The sequence below is a fragment of the Tachypleus tridentatus genome, chromosome 10, assembly GCF_004210375.1.
Source record: "Tachypleus tridentatus isolate NWPU-2018 chromosome 10, ASM421037v1, whole genome shotgun sequence".
NCBI lineage: Eukaryota > Metazoa > Arthropoda > Merostomata > Xiphosura > Limulidae > Tachypleus > Tachypleus tridentatus.
The window spans coordinates 92,925,578-92,950,111 of record NC_134834.1 but is presented as its reverse complement, the minus strand read 5'-3'; the positions used below and the strand labels follow the sequence as shown (position 1 = coordinate 92,950,111).

The 24,534-nt window shown below is 33.8% G+C and overlaps 3 protein-coding genes across 5 annotated transcripts in view; all 3 read left to right on the top strand.

Moving 5' to 3' along the window:
• LOC143229876 (cell adhesion molecule Dscam1-like) overlaps positions 1-24,534 on the top strand; it is a 65,853-nt gene that overhangs the window by 998 nt on the left and 40,321 nt on the right. Inside the window, exons 1-4 of one of the 3 annotated variants that reach the window (XM_076462738.1) lie at positions 16,200-16,444; positions 16,861-17,142; positions 23,863-23,979; positions 24,290-24,454. In XM_076462738.1, coding sequence (XP_076318853.1) covers positions 16,378-16,444; positions 16,861-17,142; positions 23,863-23,979; positions 24,290-24,454 — 631 coding nt within the window. In that variant the 5' untranslated portion in view covers positions 16,200-16,377. Of the gene's footprint in view, positions 1-682; positions 803-2,087; positions 2,241-16,199; positions 16,445-16,860; positions 17,143-23,862; positions 23,980-24,289; positions 24,455-24,534 lie in introns of those variants that run through there. The other 2 variants (XM_076462739.1, XM_076462740.1) reach the window with 2 other exon arrangements.
• On the top strand, positions 2,252-10,155 carry LOC143229877 (cell adhesion molecule Dscam2-like). Its single transcript, XM_076462741.1, has 9 exons — positions 2,252-3,182; positions 3,497-3,778; positions 4,066-4,185; positions 4,404-4,568; positions 7,853-8,134; positions 8,608-8,727; positions 8,845-9,015; positions 9,652-9,799; positions 10,025-10,155. The coding sequence occupies exons 1-8, from the start codon at positions 3,032-3,034 to the stop codon at positions 9,726-9,728; spliced, it is 1,368 nt and encodes a 455-aa protein (XP_076318856.1). The 5' UTR covers positions 2,252-3,031; the 3' UTR covers positions 9,729-9,799; positions 10,025-10,155.
• Positions 10,090-16,205, top strand: LOC143229881 (cell adhesion molecule Dscam2-like). Its single transcript, XM_076462745.1, has 4 exons — positions 10,090-10,306; positions 14,980-15,096; positions 15,445-15,618; positions 16,076-16,205. Exons 1-4 carry the CDS (start codon positions 10,090-10,092, stop codon positions 16,084-16,086), a joined length of 519 nt encoding a protein of 172 aa, XP_076318860.1. The 3' UTR covers positions 16,087-16,205.

Sequence of the window (24,534 nt, the reverse complement as noted above, 5' to 3'; positions counted from 1 at the left end):
AGATATCCCATTATGTACCTTTGTGTTAAATTACATTAAAACATAGTGCGTAAATAAAAGTTTCCTGTTGTTTTGGTTCAAATGTATTTTATGCTAAATGAATCAACTGAAAACTCAACTCCCTGTTTATAACTGTTCCTAAGCGAACATTTCATTATTTTTCAAAACCTTTCGCCCAGTTATTTCAATTTTATTTTTGATCAAAGCTATTACTTTGAGTAATGGCATTCTTTATATAAGAGATTTACCTTTCCTTGAGGTGAATAATTAGTGTTTTATCCAATACACATAATATGATAAATTAAGTTTTTTTCTCATCAAAGCTATCATTTTGAGTAATGTCATTCTTCAAATAAGAGATTTACTTTCACTTGAGTTATGGATCATTAATCATTAGTGTTTTGTCCACTACAAATAATGAATGATTTCCAGTACGGTATTGCTTGATTTTATTTGTATTTAATTTTATATTCGTAGATTCTGCTGCGAGAAACTTTATTGAGTTGTAATTTTTGTGAAAATAAAAACTTTACAACATTTGTTGAAACAGATGATTTTGATTTTTTGCCAGAGCTTTGTAATTTATTACATGTTTCTAAAAAACAGCGTTTTTGTACCTTTTATGTATATATAGTGAGTGCAGCACGTGAAGTTTTGTTTTTTTAATCATGTTTGATTCTAGGACCTCCAAAATGGAAACATGAACCCGAAGATATGGAAGCGGGAATTGGAGAAACTGTGAGCATTCGTTGTAGTGCCTGGAGTTATCCGAAACCAAGAATTTTGTGGATGAAAACTGAAGGTGCGGTTAATAGATACGTTGATTACTAAACTTATTGTTGCTGACTGAGTTGGGAAGATGTTGAATTGATTATTTCTGTTTATTATTTAAAATTGTTGATTTCCATGAACTTTAATATCTGTTGATCAGCTTAGCAGTAAAAAAAACCTCTAGGTAGTTTGCTAACAATCCTAGCTGCTAACAACTTTCTAATCAGTTTGCTAACAATCCTAACTTCCAACAAATCTCTAGGAGTTTGCTAGCAATCCTAGCTGTCAACAAACCTCTTGTTAGTTTGCTAATTAGCTGCCATCAAATGTCTAGTTAGTTTGCTAACAATCCTAACTTCCAACAAATCTCTAGGAGTTTGCTAGCAATCCTATCTGTCAACAAACCTCTTGTTAGTTTGCTAATTAGCTGCCAACAAATGTCTAGTTAGTTTGCTAACAATCCTAACTTCCAACAAATCTCTAGGAGTTTGCTAGCAATCCTATCTGTCAACAAACCTCTTGTTAGTTTGCTAATTAGCTGCCAACAAATGTCTAGTTAGTTTGCTAACAATCCTAACTAACTGCCAACAAATCTGTAGGAGTTTGCCAGCAATCCTAGCTGCTAACAAATTTCTAGTTAGTTTGCTAACAGTCGTAACTGCTAACAAACATCTAGTTAGTTTGCTAACAATGCTAGATGCTGACAAATTTCTAGGTAATATGCTAATAATCCTAGTTGCTATCAAATCTCTTAAGTATTATGATAAAGTCGTCGTGATGCAAAACGTAAGTCTTTGGTCTTTCACAATTAACAAAGTTATGAAATTGGCTGATCATGTGAAAGACAAAAAGTATTTACGGTATAATTTATATGTCGCACAACAAATCTATTCCAATCTATAAAACGTCAGAAACTTCACTGCAGAGTCTAAAGATTAATATTAATGTAAAAATATTATTTTATGTATTTACGAATCCAGATTAGCACTGAGCTAATTAAGAGGGCATATCTTTCTGTGTACAAGAGTTTCTTGATTACTATACGTCAGATTGAGTAACAAACGTTTTTGTATATTTGATCACAGTCACTTATCTTTCAGATAAGAAACGTACACCAAATCTTTTTTAACGTACCTATAAACAGTTTACAGTTTCGATTATTTTCTAAACCTTTCTAGCCGTAAGGGAAGGGGAATAGTAAGCTCAAAGTCCCAAAAGTTAGATATTTTAGTAAGTGTTATCTTGCCGTTTCTCAGAACTGCAGACTTTGACGTAGGCTAACGAAACTTTAAAGTGTGAAATATATTTTTAAACAGGTGAGGAACTTGTCGAAGTACAGAAACGTTCGGAATCTGATGAAACTTTAAGTTTTGAAGGTGTAACTCAAAATGATGCTGGACTTTACACATGCCAAGTGACCAATGGCATCGGAGAAGGCTTAAGAAAAACAGTCAGACTCTCAATAAGAGGTACAGACTGTGAGGTTAAGTTGTGTCAGAACATTGTCTATCGGGACCATGCTCTAATGAATATGCTTCAGATCAGTCATTAAAGTATATTAAGAGATCTGGTTTCATGGTTGTATTTCATTAATTTAGGTTATACTGTTATGGTCTACAAGATGCTTAATGTACACAAAGTCCCTAAACGTATTGTGGTTTATTGTCATCTGTTTACTTAGGATACTCGTTTATTATTCTACAAATACAAAGATGACAACAACATTCATTTCAAATTATTTGCTGTGGTTAAAAAACGCTGATGTTTCATAAAATTCTGTGACAATAACTTGAGAAAAGATCAATCAGGTTCTATTCTGAAAATAAGTAACTGAAGAAAGAAATGTAGATTTTTTTTCTGGTTTGAGGGTAAAAGTGAAGTAAAGACGTAACAAAAAGTATAATGATTTTCAAAAATCTCATGCTGAAAGGGAATAATGGTTTGATTATACTTTCTTAGACACTTGGAACACTTATCGTAATAGATACCTAATGGAAGAATTTTATTAAAATACTAACTGTTAGTAATTTCGCAAAATTCCATGATTTTTAAACTTATCAATACGTGGCGCTTTTGCCGTGCAATGGAACTTGGGCTTGGTTGTGTTGCTCTAAACACGCCATTTTGAGCTTGTCTTGGTAAAGAGAAAACACATCATTTTTTCACTTTTACTGATGAATCTATTTCAGTCTCGTGTGTGATGATATATTGTTAAAAATAATTATTAGGCTAAAATCGAAAATGTCGTACATCTGCATTAATGTCGTGTGAGGAGGTTAAGAATTTATTGGACTTCATGTTGAGGTTTTTTGGAAAGGAGTTTCCCACGTCATTCGTCGTAAGAAGAACATCGCTGGAGCTGATCCTTTTACTTATAGCTTTGAATCTCTACGTCACAGTAAATACAGAAGGTGAGATGGTTTTGTATTGTAATTGTTTTTATTTTAACTAATCATTTGTGGCTACCTAATATTTAAATTTTATATATCTGTGATAATGCTATGAAATCACTCAGTGTATATGCTAGCAGATACCGCATTTTTTAAAGTAGTGTTTGGAATGTTATTTGTGGAGATGCTTAGAATGCTGTAATATGTGTAAATATTTTATTAATTTTGCGCATGCGGTGAGAAGTGATGTTTACAATGTATTGTGAATATAAGTAATAAACTTCTATGGAATCCAAGCCTATTAAACGTACTTAATTAACCGTATCATATTCTAGCGAATATACAAATTCAACCTTTCACCTTTCCCCAAGAAGTTGAAGAGGGAGATCAGGTACAGTTCACGTGTGGTGTTAAAGCCGGAGATGATCCAATTGAATTTTCTTGGTTTAAAGACAGTAAAATTCTCCAAACCGGGAATATCTGGACCATTCATAGTCTTGCTCGTGTTTCTTTACTTATAATCAATGATGTAGAGGTGACAGCTTCAGGGAACTACACTTGTTTGGCCAAGAACAGCTATGGGGAAGAAGGTTTCACCTCCGAACTTCAAGTTAAAGGTAATGTAATACATGCTTTTCAAAAACACAGTTAGGTGCTACTAGCATATGATAAGCGTTCCTACCATATAAAATAGTCCATAACCACCTAGTGCCCTGTTGGATGTAATATTGACAAGCAATGTCCTTTTTTTTTATCAATCCTTTATTTTCGAATATATAAATATCGCTGTATATACTTAACTTCGGATTTTTTGTTCTATCGTACATGTGTGTGTGTGTGTGTAGTACATAAGCAAAATCCCTGTTTCTACAGTTTTAAGTATCGTGCATATATTTGTTTATAGGGCCACCCCAGTGGAAGAATAAACCTCAAAACCAAGTTGCCAACAGCGGAGAAACTGTTGTTTTCAGTTGTACAGCATACGGTTTTCCAAATCCAAATATTCAATGGTGGAGAATTATTGGTTGGTACAAATTATCTTATTAAAGTGGACTTTACGATAATGCTAACATTCATGTTTAATAAAACCTTGTAAATTATTCTTACTTCTTCATATATTTCCTTTGTGTACAAACTAGAATTGTCTATTTTCCAGTATCTTTCACAATTTACTAGAGATATTATACCAAAAGCATACAAAATGCAGTTATAATTTCATTATAGTATTCTAATTTTGTACAGAAGACGAAAAGGTTCATCCTTTATCATCCTCTGGCCAACCTCTAAATGGTAATGGAGGCGAACTCATCATTGAAGAAGTTACCCAAGCTGATGATGGAATCTTCAGATGTGACGTATCTAATGGCATTGGAGATTTGTCTACTGTTGTAACTCTGAAGGTTAAAGGTAGAAGGATACAGGAAACTAAACCTTAAATTAACTAAGAATAGATAATTGCATCCTTCATGTGTATTAGATGAAGCACACGAATGAGAGAAAAACGTACCTGTAATATGGAGTTTAATATTTATTTATCAATTTATTATTAAAAGTTTTCATATGTTAGGCCTTTACAATATTTCTGACTTTACTGGAACGTTTGTAAAACCCGTTTTGATAAAAGTATACCATTTGTTTTCTTTTTGTCAAGCATTGGTTACAAAAAGTATTGTTTATGTTATTTTTAATCTTATCTTCTCGATGCCTGATTGATAAGTTTGAGGATTTATAAGTTTGAAATCTGGGGCTCGAATTCCGACAGCACAGCTAGTCTACTGCGCAGCTTTGTGCTGAACAACAAAACAAGCTTTATTATTCTTTCCAAGTAGCTTCTCATGTTAAATGAAATAACAATAGTAATCGAGTTGAAAAGGTTTGATAGATCATTTTCTAAGACCTGGTGGTTAGAACAGTCACTACTTAACCTGCGGGTCGAGATTTCGAATTCCTTTACTGAATATGTACCTCCTTTTATAATGTGACAACCAATACTACAATTAGTTGTGTTTTTTTAATATTAGATCAAAAGTCGGCGGTAGCTGGTGTTGACTAGCTGTCTTCCATCTGGTTTATCACTTAAAAATTAGGGACGGTTACCACAGATAGGCTTCGATTAGCTTTGAAAGAAGTTCAAACAAACAAAAATTTTCTAGGAAAACGCATCGGCTTCGCGGAATGTTGTGCTTGATGGATGTTAAACATTAAGAAAATCACTACTTTTTAAGATTAAATGTATATGAAAAGTGTTATTCAATGAACATGCCTGACATTCAACTTTGCAAATTAACAATATGTTTGACTTGATATTTTATCATTACCATCTAAGCTACTAGCTTAACCTGTCTTTTATATTTTAAAGCATTTGAAGTTTCATTCACGTTTATTATTTTATGAAACTGTTCGTATATACTGAAAGAATGGGTGTATTTATAGGTTATGTGGTACATCTAAAAGATACAAGTATTATCACAGACACGAATATTATCGTAGGCTGTGTGACACTTCTTAAACACACGAATATTATCATAGGCTGTGTGACACTTCTTAAACACACGAATATTATCATAGGCTGTGTGACACTTCTTAAACACACGAATATTATCATAGTTTGTTTGGCACTTCTTAAACACACGAATATTATCATAGGCTGTGTGACACTTCTTAAACACACGAATATTATCGTAGGCTGTGTGACACTTCTTAAACACACGAATATTATCATAGGCTGTGTGACACTTCTTAAACACACGAATATTAGCATAGTTTGTTTGGCACTTCTTAAACACACGAATATTATCATAGGCTGTGTGACACTTCTTAAACACACGAATATTATTATAGGCTGTGTGACACTTCTTAAACACACGAATATTATTGTAGGCTGTGTGACACTTCTTAAACACACGAATATTATAGTTTGTTTGGCACTACTCCTGTAAGATTCGAGTATTACCATAAGTTATTTGGCACTCCTGTAAGATTCAAATATTATCATAGGTTGTGTGGCACTCCTTTAAGATTTGAGTTTATATATTGTTTAGTTATAGGTTGTGTAGCACTTCTTAAATATACAAGTTTTATTAAAGGTTGTGTAGATGCAGTTAATATGGTTAGTTTTGATCATTGAACTACTCAGGAATTTAACTGAGATTTATTGAATTCTGAGGCCACATTGAATTTTGGTGTTTTAAATATTTACAACTGTGTTGTCCCTTAGGGGTATAACCAATGTAATTACGATTTTTAAGTAGCTTTAAGCTTTAGAGATATTCTGTGTTTTCCTAGCCTCTGAAGCTGGCACCAATAATGAATTTCCATAAACAACTCGAAGTAGAATAGTTTATTTTGTTCAATTTGTAATAGAATAATATCAATATGATTCAGATTTTCTAATTTTATACAGTTTGTTACCTACAAACACTCCATTTGGAGTAATGACTTAGTAAAACAGTTTCAACTTGACAAGGTAAAATTTGTCGGGCGATTTCAATTTATGACTTCATCTGTGTAAGGTTTAATTTTAATACGTTGTGCTTCGTACGTTTTTCATACATCAGGTCATGGATATGTATTTGACACATCGCAGTTGTAAAAGTGTTGTATAAAACATTCCTTAAGGAATTAGTTATTATTTTACTTGTGGAATTTTAAATCACACTAATATCATTTCACATCTTCGATAATTAAATGAAGTTGAATGAACTTTTATATGTTTGTCTCAGGCTGTTTACTTTACGAACATGTTCTACGAAACATGAGTCAGCTTATAAATTTATTAATCAAATTACATTTTTAGCATAACCGTAAACCCTAACTCTTGTCGTTTCACATCATTCAACTGAACACTTTTGATTGCAGTATTAATCCTAATTACCGACAATGAGCTCAAATTCAGATCTGAAATAATCTGAGTTTTTACATCATCAGATATGAAATATTCTCGATATTTTATTAACAAACAGAATACTTTTTTAAGACATTTTAATGTATTTTCATTTTTTTCAATACGCGGCGCTACAATAGCATACTCATCAAACAATCCTGTTGTTGGAGAATACGACGCCATTTTATCAATGGATCACTTGATCTGAAAGTCGTCTTGTTGTCGACATGCTCTGCAGAATATGGCGTTTGTACTTTGCTAGCTTAAATAAATATAGAAAAAACGATTTGTATCAGATACACAAACAGATTTTTGTTGGTGGTAAAAACAGAGCTTGGATAGTTCTACATAATTTTTTCTGAATTACATCACTTCCGTGTGTTGCACTTATCATGAAGTATTCCACATTCGCAACGACGAGAGGATTGACCGTTTCTATACTGTTCCATTTCTTCTTTCTCGTGAACTGGTCTTCTTCTGAAGGTAATTATGGACTCATATATTTTTATTAGTTCAAGTTTCCTCACTGAACAATCATTGTTATGTGGTATAGATATTGTAGAATACTTATAGCAAATTGTACTTTTATATATAATATTTATTAACTTATTATATACATTGTAAACCAATCGTTTTGTTTCGAACCTTATCCATTTGTAGAGTCTTAAGGTTTTAATCGCTCAGAAGTAAGAAAAGTATATCTGTATACCACATACTTTTCTTAACTTATTTCTGAAAAGTTCTGATAAATATGATACCTTTTTACAGATGTAACACTTTAAATAGATCTTATTCTGTTTTATTCCAGAAATTGTTAAAATTCGTCCATTTAGTTTTCCTGAAGGCGTGGAAGAAGGCGAGGAAGTGCAAGTTGTATGTGGATTAAAAGAAAGAGCTGGAAACGTAAATTTTTCATGGTTGAAAGACGGTTTAATGTTAAAGTCTCGAGAAGGACTTAACATTCATTCTACTGATAAGTTTTCTCTTCTTACCGTGACAAATGTCCACAGCGAAGAATCAGGAAATTATACCTGTAAGGCCGAAATTTCAGCGGGAAGAGATATGTACACAGCCGAGCTTCTTGTTAAAGGTAAAAGTTTTATGTTTTCTTAAAAAATACTATTTTGTGATTGGTTAGTATTCCATATGCTTAAATTTTCATGTAACTCAAATATTGCTTATCATAATATGTTTTCGATATAATTAATAAAATGCGCGAAAACGCTAATGAGATCCCCAGCACCACTCTCAAGCCATTTCATCGCTGTATATTTATGTTATTTTATTTAAAATATTAGCAATATATCTAATACTTCTGGATAAAAGAGAAATATTCTAAGAAGTAAAGTTTGATGTATAATAATAAATCACAAATGTGCAGAAACTTCTGTGGTGTTGTTGGATCTGAAATGTCCGAAGCAACGAGTTCTAATCTGGGAGTTGTTTTTTTAAAGAACTTGCGTTTGTCATAATGTTTTCATACGTAGGTAAACACTTGCATGTTCCACAATAGAACTATATGTTAGGATTTATTGACCGACTCTTTTCTCTGTGGTTTTATAGGACCTCCATCGTGGCATCTGAAGCCATCAGACACTTCCGTTAATCTTGGTGATACTGTGAAGATTCCGTGTAGAACATTTGGTTTTCCAACCCCAAGAATAACGTGGACGAATGAGAACAGTAAGGAATAAGTACATATTGTAAAGTAGTTTCCAGTTTTGTTTTTCGTGTTTATTATTCCCTCATTCTAAATAAAATAAATATAGGATATTAAAAAATTCACGCTTCTTTCCATAGGCGGAATTTGGAAAGAAATACCTGGGAATACAATTCCAAATCGTGTTTATGTTGTTGATGGCACGCTTGTCGTGGAAACTGTCAAAGAAGAAGACAATGGTCTCTATACTTGTAAATCCTGGAATGGTATTGGTGAAGAATTACAGAAGACAATACGACTAACTACAATAGGTGAATTTTAATAAAAATCAAAGAGACTGCTATGATGTGTTTTTTAGTGATCAGTTTGATTATTGAAATAAATAAATTTGTATGTACATGAACGAACTTTTATACATGCATTATCAAATTTGTACGTACAAATGCCTATTGCGTTTTATATATTTTTTATAATTATATTTTAATACTAGTTAACTATGTACTGATTTGAAATATTATTAAACAAGTGGTTTAATGTCGAATTGCATTGTGCCACCAGCTCTCAAAGAGCACAAGTGAAATATATAACTTATTCAAATGCACATTAAATGTTGGCTTAAAACAATCAAATTTTAATACGTATATCCGTACAGATAATAGTTTGTGGTTTGACATTTCGTACAAAAACATTGTTTACAAATATAACTAAATATGAAAAATAATTTTCGACGCTGCATGGCGCTATCACAAAGCTTTGCGGAAAACCTTCGCAAACAGTCGCTCGCCATCTTCAAATGTTGTAACTCTGGCATATTATTGAATTTGCCTCATTGCAGAGACCTGAACGACTTTTTGTACAATTTTTCAAAGAATCTTAATAATGGAAGTTAGCCCATCCAAGAGATGGAAAAACTTCTAAGAATATTTTTTATGTTTCAAATTTGAAAGAACGTATCAGATGGAATGAGAAAACGAACAAAGAACATTATCATCATGGTTCTTTGGGTGTATCTGTATTTTTCTAATGTCTGCTGTGGTCGAGTGTTGCCGATTGTCATCTGTATCTTCAGGCTATTCGTCACTATTTCAAGTACAGGTAAGCTCTCGTCAGCTGTTTACCTATCTAGATATATGTATATATTCATATTATGGAGACTTAATCTTAACGCAACTAAAATTTTTAAACACATTGAATATTGTCAATACGATATTTGTAAGATGTTGAATAAATTAACCAAACTTTGTTCTTGGTGAATAGTTGAATTATTCATGTTTTTAAGTTAAACATGTTTTGTTAATTTTAATGTTATCTGATATACAGGAACACTGAGAATTCAGCCATTTCAATTTCCCTCAAACCCAACAGAACAGACCAACATCCAAGTAATGTGTGGGTTAGAACGGGGAAATTTGCCAGTGGACTTCCAGTGGTTAAAGAATGACATCGTGATCACCAAAGGAAGTTTGTATGATATCTTGTCATCTTCAAGTGTTTCTGTTTTAACTGTTAAAAATGTGACAGTGAAAAGTTCAGGAAATTATACGTGTAGTGCACGGAATTCAGTTGGAGTAGATCTCTTCACAGCTGAGTTACTGGTTAGGGGTAAGTAAAAGTAGTGTTGAATATGAAGCTTGTATCTGTAAGGATGTTTATTGTGTCGTTTTAAAAAATCTTCTGGTTATTGTTCCGTAATTTATCCCAGCTGTTAAATTTGTTTAAAGAATCTTAACACGTCAATGACCAAATAAGCATGTATAATACTGACCTCTGTAGACAGTATACGTTTAGTAATCAGCAACTTTTCTTGATAGATGCTCGTAACTGTAGGCTACATTATCTGACTGTGGTACCATTTCTGAGATGGACAATAAATTTTACTTTGCTATATCCCAAACTCTGTTACACTATTCTGTTGTAAGGGGAAGGTAATACTTAAGAACTGGTAGAGACGTCTTCGTTAAATTGCAAGACTCTATTCAAATATTGTTAGACAATATCCTTTATACAGTGTTATACTAGTTATCCAACTTCCACAGTCATTTTGTTGTCTCCTCTAGTAGATTGGATTCGGTACTGTATAGTTACTATATCATTGAAGTTATGAGATACTTGCATATAGAATTATTCATTCATAAACTTGTAATAATTTATAAGGTTTAGTGATGAAATATTTACCCATATAATGTGCGATATAATGAACAGAAACGAGACACAAACCTGGTATCGGCAGAAAAAAATGTGTTTGTTTTCTGGTTGAATATTTAATAACATCCTAAATACGTGTAGATTAAGCTCCGAATCAGCCACCATGGCTTCTATTTGCTTTGCAGTTCATATACGAGAGTGCTTTAGAACTGTAATATAAGCTCCATAGGTCGGTTTTACGAATGTGCACTGGGATTATTAAAAACGGTTTTCAGATAGTGTTTCGTTGATAATTACTGAATCTGGCCTTGGCTGACCGTTATTGGTTATTTCCAAACTGTGTTGAAACGTAAATTGGACTGTTTGACTTTTGAATCAGAATTAGCTTAAGACAACATGGCTTTTGATATTATACATCAACATAAACCAAAGATGGTAGTTAAGAGAAGATGATAGCAACTATCTCTGGTGCAGTGAAAGTGTAATGAGTTTGGTGTACAAAACAATGTGTGAAGGGTATAATGTACACAACTGTAAGTTAGTGTGATGAATCTGTTGTACACAACTGTATTTATGTGTAATGGATATATTATATAAGTGAATATATTGTTCACAACTGTTTCGTTTTTTTCTCATGAGATCATCTTTAACGTTATAGATCAGGTGTGGCCAAACTTGCTTAACGTAAGAGTCACATAGGATAAACTTCAGATGTTTGACAGCTGCATGACAAATATTACACACATTTTTTATTGTTACATGAACATTTTGTTACATAAATTTTATATAAATATTAAGAAATACATGTATGTAATAATATTTATTCATGTATGTAGTTTTTAAACTGTTAACTTGTATTAGTTTTAATAACCACAAAGTACATATATATACTATATATTTTTTTTCAAAATCCTGGCTGATTATTGTTTTAACTATACTTAGTGTATTTAATACGGTAATGAACTACGGAACTATCTAAGAAAAATATTTATATTTGTATTTCATTAACATTGGATGAGACAGCCAAAAATAAAAATAAAAGTGGTAAAAACAGATATTTTAATGATATTTATTTGTCTTAGTAAATATCTGGTCAAAACATGGAGGAAAATATGTAAAACAATGAAATTAGAGATATATTAATCAGATACCACCTTACAAAATTTTAGTCTTATTATAATGTTTTTCTGACACACATTGATGCACCTGTCAGGCTATTTACTGCCAGTAGAGGTCATGTGAGTTTCCATCTTGGTTGTGAAGCGTTGAAATTCCGGCTGATAGGTTGTCAAGGCTGTACGAATCAGCTCCTTCAGGTGTGGTTTGTAAGGATTGCACGATGCTTTGATTTCACGAACTTCATTACAGAGTACAGTGATTCACAGCAGTATGTTGTGCTGAAAATTGTGATGAGTCGCACACTGGTTTTCTTCAGTTCAGGATATTTTATTTCTGTAACTAGCTTCTAGAACTCAACTGTTGAATGAGATTTATGGATCATATTTAGACCCATGTCCTCCTGTAGTTCTATTAGTTCCATTTCCATAGCAGATGATTCTGTAACCAGAGGTTCAAGAATTGGACAACCATCATTGATCACACCAACCATGAATGGATTTACAAGAAAGGCGAAGCAAGTCCTCAAAACTGTTTAGGAAATTATTAAGCAGTCCTTGTAGTTTATCTTTGTATTCTTCCAGTTTGTGGTCTTTTATTTCAATTTCATGGAATGTATTTACTCTCCTTTTGAGATTGGGAAAGTAACTGAAGTTTCTTGACAATATGTCTCTTTAAAAAAGTTTTATTTTATTCGGAAAACTGAAAATTGTCTGAGTAACATCAGAAACAATCCTATCCTTACCCTGGAGTACCAAGTTGAGAGTTTGTAGATGATTCATTATATCAGTAAGAAACATTAGATCTTGCATCCATTCATCATTTCCCAGTTGATGATATAATCTTTTATTTTCTTCAAGAAAAGTAATAATAGGCTCTAACAGATCCACAAACCTATTTAACATATTGCTGGTTGATAGCCACCTCACAATGCAGTAGAAAGATACATTGCTGGGTTTATCTCCAAGCTCTAGTTCTTTAATAAAACTTTTGAACTGTCGACGGGTCTTCCCGTTTAAGCATATGAAATTAATAATTTCAAGAACAAATTTCATAACATCTTCGTACTTGAAATATCTGTTTGCCAGGTGTTCACGATGAATAATGCAATGAACAGGAAAAAACTCTGGAAAGCTGGGTTCACTTTTCATCAGTGCAGTTAATCTTGCATTTTCCCCACCATTGCAGATGCTCCGTCTGTTTCAACACTGACGAGTTTATCCAGTGGAAGATCAACATTTGTTAAGGCTCTGTTAAGCACATTTTTAATGTCAACACCTCGAGTTGTTTCTTTTAGTGCCACTAAGTCCAACATCTCTTCTTTCACAGTTACATCAGAGGAAACATAACGAACAAGTACCGCCAGTTGTGGGTTGTATTGTATGTCTGTAGATTCGCCAAGGGCTAAGCTGAATGCAAGGGAATTCTTTAAATCATTTTGCATTTTCTGTGCAACATAAGCATTGATCTGGTAGATACGTCACTCTTTAGTGTGGCGTGAAGCTGGTGTTTGTGCTGTTAGTCGCTGAAGCTTTGAGTTATTTGGATCTAAAACTGCAATAACTTCAGGTATATTCTTCTTAATAAATTCACCATCAGAATATGGGCATTTAGCACGAGTAATATTCCATGATATAACAAAACTAGCTTCAGTCGTTGTGTCAACTTCCTTACCGAATGTTGTCAACAGCATCTGCTGGTGACAACAGCTGTTTTTCCGTAATTCTGATTTAGGTGGATAATCAGACGAAAAGTTTTTTTGATTTGTTTCGTAGTGGCGTTTCAAGTTACTGACTTTGTAATGACTGAGTAACACATTGCAGATAAGGCACAAAGGTTTACCTTTAACAGTGAATGCAAAATCTTCCTTGCACTATCGCTTAAAATTTCTGTTTTCATATTCATACTTTCGTTTTTTTACAATTTGAGGATGCTATCTTTCTTCTCAAAAATTTCAGTCTCTTCTAAAAAACTAAAGTGAAAAGAAACAGTAAGCTCCAACACGCGCAACGCAACCTAACTCTACAGCGCCTAGTATCACACTACTTCGCTTATTTCACTGTCCGCAACACAGCCACACACGCCACAATTAAGCGATCGCAAGCCACGCTCACTAAACTAATATTGTTAGCACCGGCTTGCACAATTACTGATTCTTCAGCACAATTCATCTGTAATCTTTTCTGATCCGAAATATCTTTAATCCCTGACTCAAATCTAGCATTAAAATTAGGATTTAACTTTTTAAATATATTTACTCCAGTGGATTCTCAGTTTATATCCGGTAAATAATTATAAAGCTTAAAAAAATTTTATTTACCTTTTTTGTTAATTGTGATGCACAAAGGAGCTCAGACAACATATTTCCGCGAGCCACACGTCACATGTCAAAGAGCCGCATGTAGATCGCGAGCCATGGTTTGGCCACCCCTGTTATAGATGGTTGCGATTCCTAGTTAAAGCCAGCAGCAATTTTTGTTTTTTAATGGCCGAATTTCAAGCATCATTATTTCTTAAATCGTTTTTGTAAGGTTAATCGTGTATTTGTTTTTAATGTCAGTATTAATTTGCTATAACTGTTGTTACAATGGGTTAAGAATTTTATTTCTGTTTTTTTCCAAAATATTGGAATTTTTCGTTTTATAAGGTATTCTTTTTGTATTTTGAAAAAAGCCTTGTTAAAGCAAATTAAAATAGCAAGTATTGATATTAAAAGTTCTGTCATTTTTAATGATTCTTCATTTTAAAATATAATTATAATTTTAAGACGTTATCTTAACTATTCTGAAACTATAGAGTATAATTTTATGCTGAATATTTCTTCATAAATTTTATGTTGTTTATATTGGAAAGTTAGAAAAAGCAAGGATTTGTAATATATATATATATATATATATACCTTTAATAAATGCAATTAGTTCTATCACTGTTGAGGCACCTTGTGCATAATTTGTAAAGTACTTTTATTAGTTTATTTAGAAACGTCATAACTTGTTTGATACTTATTGATTCAGGTCCACCAAGATGGCAGACGATTCCAAGAGACACGGCAGTTAGTTTAGGAAGTCCTTTACAGTTATATTGCGATGCATATGGATATCCTACTCCAGGTGTTCATTGGACGAAAGACGGTGTGTTGTTTTTACATTGCAATCTGTTTTTTTAACATGACATAAATATTAAATAACATATATCTTATTTTCTAAAGTAATAACAGTATGCTGATACTGTAAAATAAAATAGGATAAAGCAGTATACTTTAAGTTAAAAGTACATAATTTGCGTAACGTATTTCATTCGTGAATATTAAATACTTTATCATTGGATGATAAAATCGTTTTATTAGCAATTACTGCTGTTAATATTTTTTATTGATACAACAATCTCAAGCCTTTTCGTTAGAGTTATTCATGTTTCGCTAGTGTCATGAGGAACCCATATTGGGCTCAAACAGTCATATAATCAAAATTTCCTACTAGGTCATATTTCTACCAGAGAAAACGAACAATTCGATGAACGACGTTGGCGAATTTTCCTGAATGGAACATTAATTATTGACGAAACTACGTATGAGGATGGTGGAAAATACACATGTACAATATCGAATGGCATGGGTCAAAAACTGGAAAAAACTGTATACGTTAACATAAGAGGTAACTAATTGACCAAAGTAAATTATTTTATCCGTGGAAGAAACTCCATGATAAATCAGTAGTCCTGAACGTTTGAAGCAACTTGGAAAATGTTCAGTGAAATTATCCTGATAACATTTATGAAACAAGATGTATTAAAATTTTAATATCAGTTTTTGTTGTCTCTTGCATTTATTCTCTCATAAAATTTGTGAAAATTCCCCTTTATCTGTACGACTAGATTTAAAGCTGTAGATTTTGTCTTTCGTGGTACCGACGTAGTAAAATTAGATTGTTTTACTTACAGCTATATGCTTTCAGAAGTTGCCAAATGTTGCATAATGAAGTCACATTTAAGCCTCGTCTTTATATGTAGGACAAATAAAATATCATATTAACTGTTCGTTCTTTTCTCTTTAAACACATTTTCCTTTGAAATTTGTCTTCTGTTTTTATATTTTATTATGAAATTTCTCAGGTTTTGCATAACCTTTTTGTAACTTAAGGATTTGACGATGTGTGGCGCTAGACGTATTTTCTGGACAACAAAAAGGAATTAAGTTACAGTGTCCCTTCAGGAGCCATTTTCTGGTGGTTTATGATTGTCAGGAGTTAGTATATATCCCAGTGTCTGAACTCCAGAATTTGGTTTATTAAGCTGTATTTTTCTGAAATGCTTAATATATTTTATTTATAGTACTTGATTTATTCGGCAAATTTACCTAAAATCACAATAATTAGATTGTGCTAACGCGATCATCAATTCCTACGCCTTCTCTGATGAAGAAACAGTTGCTGCTAGTGTGGATATATGGCATGTACTTTATTCGTCTCACCTTTACAAAGGGTAAGTTGAATTATTAGTATTTTTAATTGTTAGCATAAATTATCCAGTTATTCTATAATTATATTTACATCTTAATATTTTAGGATATTTTATTAAAAAAATCTGTAATATGTAATTCTGTTTTTTATTTTTATAATTATGATGATGAAGGATGTTTCACGTGTCGTGAACTTTGTAAGCTTATTATTTTAATATATTGTTTTTATCTAGTAAATCGTATAGTCCACAGAAATGTACATTATATGATAGAATAAGATATATGGCTTGGAGTGAAACTGAACAACAGATATGCCGACCTGTTCTCTTGAAAGAATACTACAAATTAGAATTCAAACAATTCGATATATTTATGATAACAGTTATTATTTTAATTTATGTATTATTCAGAATTATTTTTGTATTGGAATATGTTTCAGTGCCTTTGAAGATTCGACCTTTCACGCTTCCTCAGCTAGTGGAAGCAGGGAAGAAAATTCAACTGATCTGTGGTTTAGAGGAAGGAGATGGTGAAGTGGACTTCACATGGTTCAAAGATGAAGTGCCGATTGTTTCCAACACCCATTTGACTATTGTTACTCATGCAACATTTTCAGTTTTAGAAATGGATAATGTAAAAGTTACTGATTCTGGAAATTTCACATGTGTTGCATCGAATGTTTTTGGAAAAGATCGACACACAGTGGTCTTATCCGTACAAGGTGAATATTAACTGGTTATTGTTGTTTTAATGTGAAAATCTAAGTATTGTACATTACGACATTGGATATAAATTGATCATTATTTAGACCTATAATTTATAAACGCACTACCGAAGATGGTGGAAAAATATTGAATCTTAAGCTCTTGAACTTTAAAACTCTTGAACGTTTTTCGTATTAATATTGTATTGTCGAAATGGCTTCGGTCGTATTGATGCGTTTGTCAAATGCAGAAGAAATGTATTAAATTACGATTATTATACATGAAATCACTTCAGAAAAGGAAGTATACCACTATACAAGTTCGAAACTGTTCATATTATGAGCAATCCCCCCCAGTGACATCACTAGGTGCTGGCATGCTGGGCCTGTGCCCCGATTGTATTTGACAGTACCGCGAATACATTTCTTGTGCTCTTCAGAATAGGAAACTATGATAAAAAATTACCAAATATATAGGTTTTCATATTGAGCATCGTACAAGAGCAAGGCCCTTAGCAGATCGTGCTCCAATCAGCAGTCATCTCTTACTCAAGAATATCAGATGTCAAAACCAGCATTACACAAATATATAGCTCAAATACATATAGAAATGTCATTTAAATATCTAATGTTTAGCATATCTATAGATTTTTTTTAGTAAAATGTATGTAAAATCAAGATTTATTGCGAATTCTTTTTCCAAAACAACCACCATATTGAATTACAACATGGCTACCATTGAAAATCGATGTTGCAAATCTACGATTTTAATCTAGATAAAAATAACGTTAACGAAAACTACATTTTTCTGCTAGGAGTTTAATTATAACATTGAATTTAGTATATTAATCTTTCTAATTTCAATATAGTTATTAGTTAATGTATAAAACACTATATAGTACAAAGAACATTATCAGTTCAGATGACATTTAATTATATGTTGAAAAATTCTTAAAGGCATCTTTCTTGCATCAACAAAATTTGTTGAAACATATATAAGTAGCCACATCCAAAAATATTTAAACCAAATATTATACAGATTACATAGCATGTGTATTAAGATACTCACTTGTCAAATGTATACTGTAATAGGAAGCATCATCCATCATAAATGTAAGCTTTACTCGCTTACAAATATTTATCGCACTTGAATTCGTCCAGTTCGCCCCCGCAAAAGAAAGCCCCGCCTTTCGAAAGCACGCGGTGTATAGGTTGTTTTTATTTCATTTCCATCAAGACTGCACGCGGTGTATAGGTTGTTTTTTTTATTTCATTTCTATCAAGACTGCACGCGGTGTATAGGTTGTTTTATTTCATTTCTATCAAGACTGCACGCGGTGTATAGGTTGTTTTTATTTCATTTCTATCAAGACTGCACGCGGTGTATAGGTTGTTTTTATTTCATTTCCATCAAGACTGCACGCGGTGTATAGGTTGTTTTATTTCATTTCTATCAAGACTGCACGCGGTGTATAGGTTGTTTTTATTTCATTTCCATCAAGACTGCACGCGGTGTATAGGTTGTTTTTATTTCATTTCCATCAAGACTGCACGCGGTGTATAGGTTGTTTTTTATTTCATTTCTATCAAGACTGCACGCGGTGTATAGGTTGTTTTATTTCATTTCCATCAAGACTGCACGCGGTGTATAGGTTGTTTTATTTCATTTCCATCAAGACTGCACGCGGTGTATAGGTTGTTTTATTTCATTTCCATCAAGACTGCACGCGGTGTATAGGTTGTTTTATTTCATTTCCATCAAGACTGCACGCGGTGTATAGGTTGTTTTATTTCATTTCCATCAAGACTGCACGCGGTGTATAGGTTGTTTTATTTCATTTCCATCAAGACTGCACGCGGTGTATAGGTTGTTTTTATTTCATTTCCATCAAGACTGCACGCGGTGTATAGGTTGTTTTATTTCATTTCTATCAAGACTGCACGCGGTGTATAGGTTGTTTTTATTTCATTTCCATCAAGACTGCACGCGGTGTATAGGTTGTTTTTATTTCATTTCCATCAAGACTGCACGCGGTGTATAGGTTGTTTTATTTCATTTCCATCAAGACTGCACGCGGTGTATAGGTTGTTTTATTTCATTTCCATCAAGACTGCACGCGGTGTATAGGTTGTTTTATTTCATTTCCATCAAGACTGCACGCGGTGTATAGGTTGTTTTATTTCATTTCCATCAAGACTGCACGCGGTGTATAGGTTGTTTTATTTCATTTCCATCAAGACTGCACGCGGTGTATAGGTTGTTTTATTTCATTTCCATCAAGACTGCACGCGGTGTATAGGTTGTTTTTATTTCATTTCCATCAAGACTGCACGCGGTGTATAGGTTGTTTTATTTCATTTCTATCAAGACTGCACGCGGTGTATAGGTTGTTTTATTTCATTTCCATCAAGACTGCACGCGGTGTATAGGTTGTTTTATTTCATTTCCATCAAGACTGCACGCGGTGTATAGGTTGTTTTATTTCATTTCTATCAAGACTGCACGCGGTGTATAGGTTGTTTTATTTCATTTCTATCAAGACTGCACGCGGTGTATAGGTTGTTTTATTTCATTTCCATCAAGACTGCACGCGGTGTATAGGTTGTTTTATTTCATTTCCATCAAGACTGCACGCGGTGTATAGGTTGTTTTATTTCATTTCCATCAAGACTGCACGCGGTGTATAGGTTGTTTTATTTCATTTCTATCAAGACTGCACGCGGTGTATAGGTTGTTTTATTTCATTTCCATCAAGACTGCACGCGGTGTATAGGTTGTTTTATTTCATTTCCATCAAGACTGCACGCGGTGTATAGGTTGTTTTATTTCATTTCTATCAAGACTGCACGCGGTGTATAGGTTGTTTTATTTCATTTCTATCAAGACTGCACGCGGTGTATAGGTTGTTTTTATTTCATTTCTATCAAGACTGCACGCGGTGTATAGGTTGTTTTATTTCATTTCCATCAAGACTGCACGCGGTGTATAGGTTGTTTTATTTCATTTCTATCAAGACTGCACGCGGTGTATAGGTTGTTTTATTTCATTTCTATCAAGACTGCACGCGGTGTATAGGTTGTTTTATTTCATTTCTATCAAGACTGCACGCGGTGTATAGGTTGTTTTATTTCATTTCCATCAAGACTGCACGCGGTGTATAGGTTGTTTTATTTCATTTCTATCAAGACTGCACGCGGTGTATAGGTTGTTTTATTTCATTTCTATCAAGACTGCACGCGGTGTATAGGTTGTTTTTATTTCATTTCTATCAAGACTGCACGCGGTGTATAGGTTGTTTTTATTTCATTTCTATCAAGACTGCACGCGGTGTATAGGTTGTTTTATTTCATTTCTATCAAGACTGCACGCGGTGTATAGGTTGTTTTATTTCATTTCTATCAAGACTGCACGCGGTGTATAGGTTGTTTTATTTCATTTCTATCAAGACTGCACGCGGTGTATAGGTTGTTTTATTTCATTTCTATCAAGACTGCACGCGGTGTATAGGTTGTTTTATTTCATTTCTATCAAGACTGCACGCGGTGTATAGGTTGTTTTATTTCATTTCTATCAAGACTGCACGCGGTGTATAGGTTGTTTTATTTCATTTCTATCAAGACTGCACGCGGTGTATAGGTTGTTTTATTTCATTTCTATCAAGACTGCACGCGGTGTATAGGTTGTTTTTATTTTTTATTTCATTTCTATCAAGACTGCACGCGGTGTATAGGTTGTTTTTATTTCATTTCTATCAAGACTGCACGCGGTGTATAGGTTGTTTTATTTCATTTCTATCAAGACTGCACGCGGTGTATAGGTTGTTTTATTTCATTTCTATCAAGACTGCACGCGGTGTATAGGTTGTTTTTATTTCATTTCTATCAAGACTGCACGCGGTGTATAGGTTGTTTTATTTCATTTCTATCAAGACTGCACGCGGTGTATAGGTTGTTTTATTTCATTTCTATCAAGACTGCACGCGGTGTATAGGTTGTTTTATTTCATTTCTATCAAGACTGCACGCGGTGTATAGGTTGTTTTATTTCATTTCTATCAAGACGCGGTGTATAGGTTGTTTTATTTCATTTCTATCAAGACTGCACGCGGTGTATAGGTTGTTTTATTTCATTTCTATCAAGACTGCACGCGGTGTATAGGTTGTTTTATTTCATTTCTATCAAGACTGCACGCGGTGTATAGGTTGTTTTATTTCATTTCTATCAAGACTGCACGCGGTGTATAGGTTGTTTTTTATTTCATTTCTATCAAGACTGCACGCGGTGTATAGGTTGTTTTTATTTCATTTCTATCAAGACTGCACGCGGTGTATAGGTTGTTTTTATTTCATTTCTATCAAGACTGCACGCGGTGTATAGGTTGTTTTTTATTTCATTTCTATCAAGACTGCACGCGGTGTATAGGTTGTTTTTATTTCATTTCTATCAAGACTTCTTGAATCTTATGTTTTTCTAGCATCATGAACATTGCACTTGAGGTTTGTTTGTTTACTGAATTTTGCGCAAAGCTACTCGAGGGCTGTCTGCGCTAGTTGTCCCTAATTCAGCCACACACTTAAGACTATAGGGAAGGCAACTAGTCATCATCCCCCCCACCAAGTATTGGGCTACTATTTTATCAACGAATGGTGGGATTGACCGTCACATTATAACGCCCCAACGGCTGAAAGGGCGAGCATGTTTGGTGTGACGGGGATTCGAAGCTGCAATTCTCAGGTTACGAGTTGAGTGCCCTAACCGTCTGGCCATGCTGGGCCCATACTTGAGGTAATAAGTATCTTATTTTGTATGAATGACATGGTTCATTCAAATACGCACATAGTCTACACTATTGTAGACAAATACAATGTGAAGTATATCCCAACTATCATGGGCTTTCAAAACATTAGTGCGGTACGGAAACTCAGTGTAGTGTGTATCAGGCTAAACCTGCATACTTTCTCGCGGGAGCATGGATAACCTCATTACAATATTTTACAACAACTGGTTTGGTTGTCTACAAGGACATCCAGCCTTGTTATGCTTGCACTCGCCCTAACCTGGCATCAGTACATCCTCTTCAGACGGTAGTGATTGTCCATATATGATCAGTCTGGTAAGTAACTTTTTACAATCTTCCCAAATGCGACCTACGTTTGAAAAACGTTTACTTCTGTTCCTTGGGAAAGGAGGACATGATGAGCCTGGTCCACATTAATAATTGGGCAAGTATAGTTGTACATTAACATAGTCAACTATTTTGTTAAAGCAAGATCTCCCCACATGATATCTTCTGGTGTTCCTAGAAGGTTTGCAAATGCTGTAACCCCATAAGTATATGCCTTTCACTTATAAAATGCAGTTTTCTTTCCTCATCCGTAGAAGGTCGACACAGAACTGCAGTCCTTCAGTGTGTGAACGAAGGTAAGAGACTTAAATGTGCTTCAAACAAAATCATTTGTAATGCTGTGTGACGAAATGTGTGCAACGTTTTCGGCAATTCCAAAGGTAGTCTATTATTCCAAATGTGTAAGTTGTGTTCATGTGCAATTTTCAAAACTAGAGCTTTATCCATTGCAAGTGATAATTATGGTACAGGCCTGGCAAGGCCAGGTGGTTAGGGTACTCGCCTCGTGATATTAGGGTCTCGGGTTCGAAACTTCGTCACACCAAACATGCTCACCCTTTCAGCCGTGGAAACGTTTTATTATCACGGTCAATCCCACTATTCATTGGTAAAAGAGTAGCCCAAGAATTGGCAGTGGGTGATGATAGCTAGCTGTCTTCCAATTAGTCCCACACTGCTAAATTAGATATGGCTATCCCAGATAGCCCTCGTTAAACTTTGGGCAAAATTCAAAACAAACAAACTTATAGGAGAAAATACATAAAAATCGTCTTACTGAAGTAATTCAACGATGTTACTTAGCGCCATTTAAAATCTGTTTAGGCCCAACATGGCCAAGCGTTTAAGGCATTCGACTCGTAATCCGAGGGTCGCGGGTTTGAATCCCGGTCGCACCAAATATGCTCTTCCTTTCAGCTGTGGGGCGTTATTATGTGACGATCAATCTCATTATTTGTTGGTAAAAGGGTAGCTCAAGCGTTGGCGATGAGTTGTAATGACTAGCTGCCGTCCCTCTAGGCTTACACTGCTAAATTAGTTATGGACGGCTAGCACAGATCAAACAGCTTTCGTGTAGCTTGATTTTCAAATGGAGCAGCAAACCAGCAATGGCTAGCAGCGTGTTTTAAATTTACAATGGTTTATATCTTTATTTAATTGTTAAAATCAAGCATAATGGTCAAGACAGTGTGTTTAAACATTTAGATAACATTTCTCTGAACGTCGGAAGAATGTAGTTATTTTGTTTTTTGGTGGTGGCTATGGTAGAATCTAAGTTGTTAGCTGTTTATCATAAGATCTGTGATAACTTTTGCATTGACATAAATTTCCATATGAAAAACTACGTGTACGCCAAACCTAATGTATTTAAAGGACATTTTTATATGTATTTGAAGTATACAGTTTGAGTAATACTAGTTTTTATATGGCAGCCATGTTGGAATCCAAGATGATGGCTTGTTGGAACAATTGTGAATGTTTGCCCGCTGAACGAAAGGATCATGTTATGTTAGTTCGTACTTTAATGAAAGAAACAAAAACAATTAGGTTTATATATAGACTTCAGTTTACAAAGAAAAATTGGTTTAATTTTCTCTGTTTAATTAATATCTTAGGGCCACCGACGTGGAAAGACGAACCTTCTGATACGGAAGTTAGAGTTGGAGAATCAGTTGCTCTTCGTTGTTTTGCTTATGGATCACCAACGCCCTCTGTTGTGTGGACAAAATTAGGTAGTGTATGACGTTATTAATTTATTAATTCACTTTGTTATTCCTGTTTGGTACTGTTGTTTAAACAAGCTGAGTAGGTTTTTTTTCGAAAATATTTAGATTTTAACCACTAGGGCTACAGAGTGATGCATATTTGTTTTCTGAATACCCTATAACTCTTGATAACTATATGTGTTGATAAAGCTTCATATCTTTTTTTGCTTTTTCGTTCGTTGTTAGTTCATTTGTCAACTGATATGGACAACTTAGGCATAATAATTATAATTAGTGAGCTGTATGTTACTAACCACCCTCATTCTATAACATATAGATAGTTCATCCGGTACTTCTGCGGAAGACCTCCAAATGTTTATAGATAAAGATGGAATATTTCGTATAGAAAATGTCCAACGAAACGATGAAGGATCTTACACTTGCATCGTGCAGAATGGGATTGGAAGTCCATTGAAAAAGACTATCGAAATTAAAGTGAAGGGTAACATCGAATCATTTGTTAAACTGCTGTAATATGTGACTTTGTGGAATCTGTAATTTAAAACGTATTCTTAGACGTTG